Genomic DNA, 11433 nt, shown 5'->3' with positions numbered 1-11433 from the left:
TTTTTAACCGAGCAATAACCGTTTGAGACGCAAGATGGCGCCAAATTTTGAAACGCGTGACGCAAGATGCGTGACGTAGGCAAAAACATTTCTTAAGATTGAAAGTTCACAGTTTTTTTTTTATATATTTGTTCAAATGTAGTTATTGTAATGGTATCATTGAAAAATTAATCGACGTGCGCTGATTATTCAGGCATATTTGACCATTTAATGACGTGATCGACCAATCAGAATGAAGTATTCTAGAGCGAGAGTACTAGAAAAAAACTAATAAAAATAAATAAGATTTAAAAATAATTATTTTTACTAAAATAATTTAAAAAATGTATAAATAAATAAATAATGCTGTACAATACTATAGTAGAAAAAAAAACTTTAACTTAATTTAAATACATTTTATAGTATTAATTTTAGTCTTTAAACATATAGCTGACTTTTAAAAATTCAATAAACACAATAATTAAATTTTATAATCTAAATAAAATACAGAGATTCCAAAATAATCTGAAAAGTTTTAAAAAGCTGCAGAATTAGGTTTTTTCTTTCATACAGTGACTGACATTAAAACATTTCAAGTGACTTTAGTGAACAAATACTTTGTGTGGCCACTATCTAAATGATCAACATGTAAACTATGATGTAATATTGAATGGAAGTTATTGAAAGGTTTGAATCTGGTAGAGAGGATCGTGAGGTTTGTCCATTGTTTGGACAAACAGTACTGTGAAAGTCAATGGGACCCAAAACCATCTGCTTCCCAACATATCTTTTTCTTATCTGTTCCAAAGCCATTTCCCCCCACACTGCAAACAATCATTATCTCCGTCTCTTTTTCTTGTTACTAGCTACTGTAAAACCTGAAAAAAGCACTAAAATAGGGATTTCCTCGCGGTGCAAACATTGTGCCGATGTAAAAGCTCTCAGGTACAAGGACGTGTGTTCACCCTCAGTGCTTGTGCTCAGAAATCATTCATTCATTAGTGTATCTGAACCTTTGGTGGGGCTGGATTGAATTAGAGAGTGCAATACATTCACCGGTCAGCCGGATCTACAGGTCATTTAAAACACAGTAGTGCAGTTTTAGGGTGAACAGACGTTCTTGCGTTCGGTGAGATGCTTGTGTGTTTACAAATGATTTAATAAACGAGTAGACACTAATGCTGAAGACTGTTGAGCGTTCAGGACGAATGATCATGTCGGGATGGTTTTCCACACACAGGCTGTGTTTAGAATTGAATACTTACTGTACAGTATACACTGCTTACTGTTTTTAACAAATATTGCTCAAATCAGTGCTAAACAGTAGCATGCTGCATTGCATGCTTAATTTAAGTCTGATAAATTTGCATTTTTTGCAAATGTAGTCAGTAATGTGGGTATTCATATAGATCATATGCACACTGTGCATAGTGTATATACTGCAGAAATAGTTACAGTAGTATGATATTCTGAACATAGCCACATATGTAATTTTTTTGTTTAACTTACCACATTGATTCCACCACATCAATCAAGCCACAAACTGTTTCTTATTGGATAAAAATTTGATTATTTTTGCTGGGATATTAAAAATAGTTACTAAAAATAGTAGCACCAATGGACATTTTTCATGTGTGTGTGGACAAACCGTCCCTGTGCATTGAAATTATGCAAATGTATCTCAAGTCTGATTTTCCTGTCTGTAATTTAAGGTTCGTTAAATCAAGATCTAGCAAAAACGAAACGTTAAATATCACTGCTGGGCTATGCATAGAAATCATTCCAGTTTGTTGAAAAGGAGAACATATGAACACAACCCTCCACAACAGTGGACTGTAATTCTGCCGTTTGTTGTAATAATTCGAAAGATAATAAAGCCCCTGTTGCTGATAGTTGGCGTTGTGGCATGACCACACAGTTTTAACTGTACCGTATATCAACAATATGTTTCTGTCTTCAACATGCACACCAAACCTTCCCAGAATCCACTCGGGAGTCTTAGTAAAACCCACTAACCAGAAAAGATTTACCGTTATTTAAGAGTCTGTCATGGACATACTGTATCTTAAGTGTGTGTCAAATTGTGCTTCCACTGTTTAGAGACTAGTCCACATGTATGATTATTGAATATTAAATTATTATGGGTAAATAAACCGGGCCTCTTTCTGTGTTTGGACAGAAAGGTGTTACAATACTGAGTGTGTAACGGTGAGTGAATGCGTGTAACGTGTCTCTGCTTGGACGGGTTTGTCATCATTAAAGTTCAGTGTACCAAAATGTTGTTTTTGTGTCGTTTTTCTTGTCTTCAGAGAACACAAGTCAAGTATGAAATGAAATGCAGAGTGTAGTTTTCTTTCCTGTGCTGATGTATTTCTATGGAAGGTCATTGCTGCCACAAAAGAAAAAAAAATAATGTTTTGGTAAACCACAATTATGACCTAAAAAGTCTCAATTATTACATAAAAAGTTGCAATTATGACAATCATAATTATGAGGTGCATCAAAATTATACTGGCAACTTAACTTTTTATCTCATAATTATGACTCGGTGTGTCAATTTTGACTTTTAACTTTTAATCATGCCTTTTTTTATCTAATAACTACGACTTGATATTTTTTTCATGACTATTTAACTCAATTATGAGAATCAAAATTGACATATTGAGTCATAATTATGAAATAAAAGATCAGAATTATGACATACTAAGTCATAATTATGAAATAGGTCAAAATTATGACATAAAAAGGCAAAACAGTTGTCATTATGTTCACTTGTCTTAATGACTTGTCATAATTACATTAAAAAACTAAATTATGGCAAAATAATAATTATGAGATACCAAGTCACAATTGTGAGATTATAGATAAATTATAGACCAATAGAATTATAGATCTAAAATTATGACTTAAGCTATAATTGAGATAAACATTAAAAAATTGATTGAGGTTGTCAAAATTGACATATCAAGTCATAATTATGAGATGTCAAAATTGACAAATCAAATCATAACTGAAGAAACAAGTCAAAATTGACATACTAAGTCATAATTATGACAATTATGATAAAAAGTTAAAATTATGACATCAGTCATAATTATGAGTCAGAATTCAGTCATAATCTAAATTATTTCAAAATCTAAATTAACTAGTCATAATTATGGGATGGTAAGTTATAATTAATAACCAAAATGGTAAATTATAATTATGAAATCAAGAGATTATGAGATCAAGTCATAATTATGGGATTAAAAAAAATCTAAATTATGATACTAAATCACAATAATGAGATTAATTATAAAAGTCAATTATGACAAAAGGAAAAACTGTCAATTAGTATATAAATGTAAACTTTTATGTCATAATTACGACATTGTTACTTAGAATTTACCAAAGCATGCATCTCATGTGGAAACATTCAACGTAGTCTCTCAGTGAGGTCATTAAAACAAAGCTGATTACAAGAGTTTTAGCAGTGCATTAACATTATATACAACTAATACTAGAAACCATGCATTGCATCTCAACCTCAACAGAGACTGAAATCATATTCAATTCCCAAATCATGAACTTCAGACATAATATGGGCTTCATTTTGCTCAATCAGGTTTATTTAGGAGGAAAATCATCACTCGAACTACTCATTATTCCTTCATTGTGTTCCATCAGTCTAGAGTAAAACAGATTAGTGCAATTATCCCAAATAAATAGAATTCTCCTTTAGTTCAGCCGCAGTATGAAACCACACAAACATCCCGTCCTCTCTTCGCACTGAGTCTTCAGCAGGCAAACGCAAGCCTTCCCCCAGTCAATATACAGTATGATACACAGTTACACTATTTACACGTCTGTTACATGAACAAGCAAAACAATCAATGTCTGATTAAAGCCCACGCCCAAAACAATCACTGGAAAATATATTCATACATGGAGAGCGCAGATAGAAATGATGCAGAAGCTCGACACTCACAAAAGTGCAGCAGGGTGAAACACATTATTCAGATGTAAACTCGATCCACACGCCTTCCAGCTATAACCACATACATGAGTTCAATTCTTCAGGTGAATACAGATACGGCAACACTTTCTATGAAGCCTGCGTGTAAATACAATGCATTAGAGAGCAATGCACAATGCATTCTACTTCAGAATTGGTTGAATGTTTTTGTAAGTACCTGTAGATTAATATGCATTCACTTCTAAAGAGCATAATGCATGCAAAATGCATCACACTCTTTAAAGGTGTAGCTGCGATTACATTTATTTACAAAAACATACAATTGCAAGACATGAGGAAGAGCTTTATCTTCACAGAAAGTGTTGCCAAATCTGATGGTGGAGGATGTTTATGAATGAAATCACCGTTCAATATATCTTCATATATTCTCTAGTATATGTCCAGCTCTCATAAACGCTCTATCATTCACTCCACATACACACGCCACTCCAAACTCTCAGCTGACGGACACTAGCGTCATAAAGTTAGCCGCAAACAATCGCCAACATCTCGAAAGCTTCGACGTCACGCAGTCTACAAAAAACAGGTGCTCGTGTGTTTTTAGGGAAGAAATTATAACTACATCTTTCAATAAATCCCAATTAGAAAAGCAAAACAACTCGGTTTTAAACTTCTTGTGTCCACCGAACACTCTCGGCTCGATTCTAACCTACAATGTGATGCATAAAGCATCGAATCCGATCGAATGATTCATCAATAAATGTTTAATTCCGATTCATTTCCTTCTCAGTAATCTGCCCTACATAAACACTTCATTATCTGATGCTCTCAGAAAACACTTCATCGTCTCGGTCCAGACCTGCTTTATCATATCAGTATTACTCATTACTGTACCCTAGTTAGTGTGCGAGTTCATTACATAAGGAGTTCACGATCTGAATCATACTGATATGAATCACTGATGTGTCACCTGTCTATTGCACTTGTTTGATAAAGTGAAAGAGGACAAATGGGAGAGGGACAAGACACAGAGCAGCAAAAACTGATATTCTTATGGATTAACTGGTTTACAGACAAACCGAGCGTAACCGGAAAGCTTCAGAAGTCATCAAATTTCTCTTATTCGCTGTAGAAACCAGAGAAACAAAGAGGGAAAACCCATTTAATACGTGTGTCCTTTTCGCCAGAAGCCAAGCAGGAAAGATTCGGGTTTCCTACAGAGACGGACGCTGTCAGACCACCAGGATCTTGACCTCGTCTTGTTCGTCGGGCCGGTAGAAGAACGGGATGCAGGGGTTTTCTCCCAGGAAGGGAGCGGGTCTGGCCTGAGGGTTCTGGATCTCCTGCAGGAGCTGCATGATCTGGCGGGCCGTGCCGTCCGGTGCGGATCCAGGCCTCTCTGGACTCTGGGATTGAGTCTGTGGGTCTGTGCTGGACTGAGGCGCTGTAGACGCCTCCTCCGCTGCGCTCAGCTCCAGAACGGCTGAGTGAAGATTTTAGGAAAACAACACAGAACATACAATCAGCTGGTCATACAATTTGAATATTAGAGTAAATGATATTTTGTCTAATCTGATGATGCAAAAACTGTCTGTAGATTCCATCAGAGCTCGAATGACAACATTCTTGAATTATTTAGAGCTATAAGAGTTAAAGTTGAATTAAATGCCAGGTACAGCCAAAACACAAATAATAATAACCAGACAAAAAATAATAAGGTGGGACTTTAACAAAACAGAAGACAGAAAATGTCACGCATGGATTCCAGGAACATTTTTAAGTGATTTATCAAATGGTTTTAGGATTTGCACGCTTTCTGACTAATGCATTTCCATGTTTTCTTTTGTTTTCTCCAGTCGGATTGACTGGGAAAGAAAAAAATTTAACAATCACACTCAAAGGTATTTCTTGCTGAAGAAATAGTTTAAAACTGAGCATAAGCAGAAAAGATTATATTGACTATATTGTATTGACTTTTCCTTTTATACTATAAATGAATGTATTAAAATAATATTGCTATTATTAAAACTGAGCATAAGAAAAATGTATACTGAGTACAGAGTATTGGACTTTTCCTTGTATATTTTAAATATATGAAAATATGCTATTAATAAAATTAATTATTATTAATATCATTAATTAAAAACAAATAGTTTAAAAATGAGCATAACTAGGACAATTTATATTGACTGTAGAAAGACTTTTTTTACTTTTATATTTTCAATGAATACAATATTGTTTTAGTAGTATTAATTATTACTTATTAGTATGACTGCTATTAATTAAAGAGAAATCGTTTTAAACTGAGCATAACAAGAAACATTTAAACTGACTATAGAAAATTTCAAGACTTTTCCTTTTAGTGCTAATTAATATATTTAAAAAGAATTGTTGCTATTAATAGTATTAATGATTTTTATCAATAATAGTACTATTACTATAGTACTTGATATTGTCTATAAATTTTTTTACAACTTTTCCAGACCTCAAATCACACTTCTGAAAGTGTAGCCGCCTGTAGCTGAACTGGTTCACTGAATCGACTCATCTGAGTGAACTGAATCGGTATGAGTTTGTGTGAGTGAGACTGTGCTGTAGCACCTGGGCTTTCCGTGTGTCCGTCAGCAGGATGGAGGCGTTCTCCTCCGGAGGACAGGAGGTCAGGGTTACCAACGGCGCTCATGTACCTGCTGTACCACTCGTTACGCTCGCCCACCAGACGCATGACCAGATCCTGCAGCTCCGCTAGCTTCGCCTGAACACACACACACACACACACACACACACACACACACACAGGTCAACATCACTCCATCTAGACATGTGCCGATATTCAGTAATGCGATATATCAGGATAATGAATATGCACAACACTGTTATCTTGGGCACTTACAAATTATTCAGAATTTTGAATGCATTTTAAGAATAGTTTTCCCATCAGCTGGTCACCCGTAGGTTTCCGAAGAGCGTTTTTGAAGCCTAAAGTAGGCGGAGCCGGCCATCGCCATCTTGGCAGCGCGTCAACATGTTTTTTTCTGCTGTAAAGTTGGGCATTTTAACATGGGGAGTCTATGGGATTGACTCCCTTTCAGGGCCAGCCTCTAGCGGCCAGTTGATGAATTACAGTTTAAGTCACTTCCGTGTTGGCTTCACGAGAGAGAGCGGGAGGTTGCCGCGTGGTCACGATGCACAACACCGCTCAACATGCGCACTCAAACGCATGAGAAGAGCATGGCGGAGCACGTGAAGGAGAATGATAGCACATTCACTCTCTGACAGCAGATGGCGCTAAACAGCAGAAATGCAGCCGTTACCCCGGAAACCCCGTAAAGGAAGCAGCTGAGCTACTTTGTTTCTGAAAGGTGTTTAAATGATTTAAATAGCCATTCAGATTCACTATGGTGTTCATCACAGCGCCAAATACTTAAATATTTAGACTTAATAGGCTATTTATATTCAATCTTTTTTTACATTTGTGACCCTGGAGCACAAAACCAGTCTTAAGTGTCAATGTTTAGGAATTGAGATTTATACATCATCTGAAAGCTGAATAAATAAGCTTGTTAGGATAGGACAATATTTGGCTGAGATACAACTATTTGAAAATCTGGAATCTGAGGGTGCAAAAAAATCTAAATATTGAGAAAATCATCTTTAAAGTTGTCCAAATGAAGTTCTTAGCAATGCATATTACTAATCAAAAATTAAGTTTTGATATATTTACGGTAGGAAATGTACAAAATATCTTCATGGAACATGATCTTTACTTAATATCCTAATGATTTTTGGCATAAAAGAAAAATCAATAATTTTGACACATACAATGTATTGTTGGCTATTGCTACAAATATACCCCAGCGACTTAACACTGCTTTTGTGCTCCAGGGTCACATTTTAATCTGGACTACAACATGCCCTAGATATTGCGTGAAAGTGTTTTGATTCTTTATTGTTCGGTCACACTTTGCATTAGGGCTTCATTAGTTAACTCATTAGTTAACAAAAACTGCCAATGAAAAATTCTTCTAAACATTCATTAATCTTAGGTATTCCAATATTTAATAACACGTTTTTAAAATCAAAAGTTGCAACTGTGTTGCTAACATGAACAGAGTTGTATTTTTCAACAAAGATTAATAACTTCTGTAGTAAATGTAGCCATCGCTCATTGTGAATGTTAATGCATTAACTAAGATTAACTAATGAGATCTTATTGCAAAGTGATACCTATTGGTCTTTATAGTTGTTTAGCACTTTAACTGGTGTAAAATTTGTAACTTTTTTGTGTATTGCTTTATTGTATTTAAATGTTCAGTTATTTTCGTTATAAGAAAGACGTTATTAAACCTGATATACTGTATTATGACAACACTTTTTTGCAACTAAATTTCAATACCGTGATAATAACTTTGAAAATTTGATACCGGCATATCCCTAACTCCTCGTACCTTCATCTCCTCCTTGTCTTTGGCCAGCATGCTGATGTACTGCTCCTTCTCATAGTGTCTTTGTTTCATGATGGCTCTTTGGTTCTGATACAGCGCGATGTATTCACCTACACACACAACACAACAAACACATCCGTAAACAAAAACTCCCGATGCGACAGCGTCAGATTTGCTACATCTCTCATCACTGAATTGAACAACAAATTTTAAGTGCAAAGGAACAAAGAACAACAATAAAGAAACAGATAATTTTCAACCAATATCTAGATATGCAAAGTGATACCTATTGGTCTTTATAGTTGTTTAGCACTTTAATCGGTGTAAAATTTGTAACTTTTTTGTGTATTGCTTTATTGTATTTAAATGTTCAGTTATTTTCGTTATAAGAAAGACGTTATTAAACCTGATATACTGTATTATGACAACACTTTTTTGCAACTAAATTTCAATACCGTGATAATAACTTTGAAAATTTGATACCGGCATATCCCTAACTCCTCGTACCTTCATCTCCTCCTTGTCTTTGGCCAGCATGCTGATGTACTGCTCCTTCTCATAGTGTCTTTGTTTCATGATGGCTCTTTGGTTCTGATACAGCGCGATGTATTCACCTACACACACAACACAACAAACACATCCGTAAACAAAAACTCCCGATGCGACAGCGTCAGATTTGCTACATCTCTCATCACTGAATTGAACACAACAAATTTTAAGTGCAAAGGAACAAAGAACAACAATAAAGAAACAGATCATTTTCAACCAATATCTAGATATCTTCTCTGGGCTGGCTTGAGTTAGTTTGTGTAAACAAGTGCAAAGTAAAGATAAAGTCTTTATAGAAGTATTTGAAGTTGTTTGATGGAAAAGAAGCTAAAGTGCATTTAATTTATAATAAGATATCTACAAATATTTATTGTGTTGTGAATGTGAAGTGATAATACTATGCATTATCTGCGATATATCCAACATATTACTAAATACGGGCACATTATTAATTAATCAGAAAATAAGCATAAGTAGAAAAATTTATATTGATTATAGCAGTAGCAATTTTCCCTTTTAAAACGTTTATATTAAATATTAATAGCATTAATTATTATTACTTATTAATATTAATACTATTAAATAGAACATTTAAAACTGAGCACAAGTAGAAACATTCATACTGACTATATAGTATTACCTGTGTTTTATTGAATTAATTCATTCATTCATTTATTAATATTTTTAAACCAATATTGCTATTAATAGTATTATTTTACTTAAGTAATAAGTTTAAAACATAGTAGTATAAAGATTGATATTGACTATAGATTGTTGGATTTTTTTTTTTACTTTTTGAATTGATATTATAAAAATAATTGCTATTAATAGTATTTATTACTATTACGTATTATTAATTAAATAGAAATATCATAACTAGACAAACTTATATATAGACATGACAATAGTATAATTGTGAGCCTGGAGCACAAAAGCAGTCTTAAGTCGCTGGGGTATTTGTAGCAATAGCCAACAATACATTTTTCTTTTATGCCAAAAATCATTAGAATATTAAGTAAAGATCATGTTCCATGAAGATATTTAGTAAATTTCCTACCGTAAATATATCAAAACTTAATTTTTGATTAGTAATATGCATTGCTAAGAACTTAATTTGGACAACTTTAAAGATGATTTTCTCAATATTTAGATTTTTTTGCACCCTCAGATTCCAGATTTTCAAATAGTTGTATCTCAGCCAGATATTATCCTATCCTAACCGTACATCAATGGAAAGATTATTTATTCAGCTTTCAGATGATGCATACATCTCAATTTCAAAAAATTGTCCCTTATGGACTGGTTTTGTGCTCCAGGGTCACAAATGAGAAATAAAGCATTTGTTAAGCAGGTAGAAACCTCCTGCGCTTCATGTATTTGGACACACAGTGGCAGAAGTGCTTGACGAGTCGTCCCTGTGTGTGCAGCAGCGGTGTCTCACCGATGGTGTCTGTTTCTCCTGACAGCTGAATGCAGTGGTGCTCCAGCTCCTCCAGTCGCTCCCTCAGATCCACCTTCTCCTGCATGAGCGCCGTGAAACGCTCCTGGAGTTTCTCCATGGCCAGCCGCAGAGCCTTGTGCACCTCCACCGGGACCCCGTCAGAGCCTCCTACAAAAGGTACAGTAATCGTTAGAGAGTAAAATAATAAATGTGACCCTGGAGTCTTAAGTCGCTGGGGTATATTTGTAGCAATAGCCAACAATACATTGTATGGGTCAAAATTATAGATTTTTCTTTTATGCTAAAAATCATTAAGATATTTATTTATTCAGATTTCAGATGATGTATACATCTCAATTTTGAAAAATTGACACTTAAGACTGGTTTTGTGTGACCATTTAGATAAGCTACACCAACGGCCAAAAGTTCGAGATTTTTTTATGCTGTTTCATGTTTTCTTCTTTTATTGGCAATGTTGAAATTAACAAATTATTATCAATATTTTTGCTGCTTAATATTTTTGTGGAAACTGTGATACATTTGTTTTTCAGGATTCTTTGACAAACATATACTTCAAAAGACTACATTTATTTGAAATGGAAATCTTTTGTAACATTATAATTGTCTTTAATGTTACTTTTGATCAATGCAAAAAATATATTAATTTCTTTGTTTTTAGTGTAGTTTATCATGGGTTCCACAGAAATATCGTGCAGCACAACTGTTTTCAACATTGATAATAATCAGAAATGTTTCTTGAGCAGCAAATCAGCATATTAGAATGATTTCTGAAGATCATGTGACACTGAAGACTGGAGTAATGATGCTGAAAATACAGCTGCGCATCACAGAAATAAATTACAGTTTAACAGATATTCACATAGAAAACAACTGTTTTAAATTAGAATAATATTTAGCAATTTTTACTGTATTTTTAATTAAATAAATACAGCCTTGATGAGCAGAAGAGACAGAAGAGAAAAGATTTTCAAACTTAAATGTCTTAAAAAGTTTATTAAAAGCAAAAATAGAATAGTCTGTGTGATTTGAGTGCAGTGAAGCTC

The 11433-nt window shown here is 34.2% G+C and overlaps 1 protein-coding gene across 1 annotated transcript in view; it reads right to left on the bottom strand.

Moving 5' to 3' along the window:
• Window positions 1-3560: 3560 nt before the first annotated feature.
• The window catches only part of golga2 (golgin A2), a 29091-nt gene continuing 21218 nt past the window's right edge, over window positions 3561-11433 (bottom strand). The window contains exons 25-28 of the mRNA XM_016484510.1: window positions 10370-10537; window positions 8887-8993; window positions 6536-6689; window positions 3561-5417 (exon numbers count right to left, since the gene is read on the bottom strand). Of these exons, the coding sequence (XP_016339996.1) occupies window positions 5167-5417; window positions 6536-6689; window positions 8887-8993; window positions 10370-10537 (680 nt within the window). The 3' untranslated portion in view covers window positions 3561-5166. The remainder of the gene's footprint in view (window positions 5418-6535; window positions 6690-8886; window positions 8994-10369; window positions 10538-11433) is intronic.

This window comes from Sinocyclocheilus anshuiensis, unplaced genomic scaffold (genome assembly GCF_001515605.1).
Source record: "Sinocyclocheilus anshuiensis isolate Anshui unplaced genomic scaffold, SAMN03320099.WGS_v1.1 scaffold745, whole genome shotgun sequence".
In the NCBI taxonomy this organism is placed as follows: Eukaryota; Metazoa; Chordata; class Actinopteri; order Cypriniformes; family Cyprinidae; genus Sinocyclocheilus; species Sinocyclocheilus anshuiensis.
This window is presented reverse-complemented; position numbering and strand designations above follow the sequence as displayed.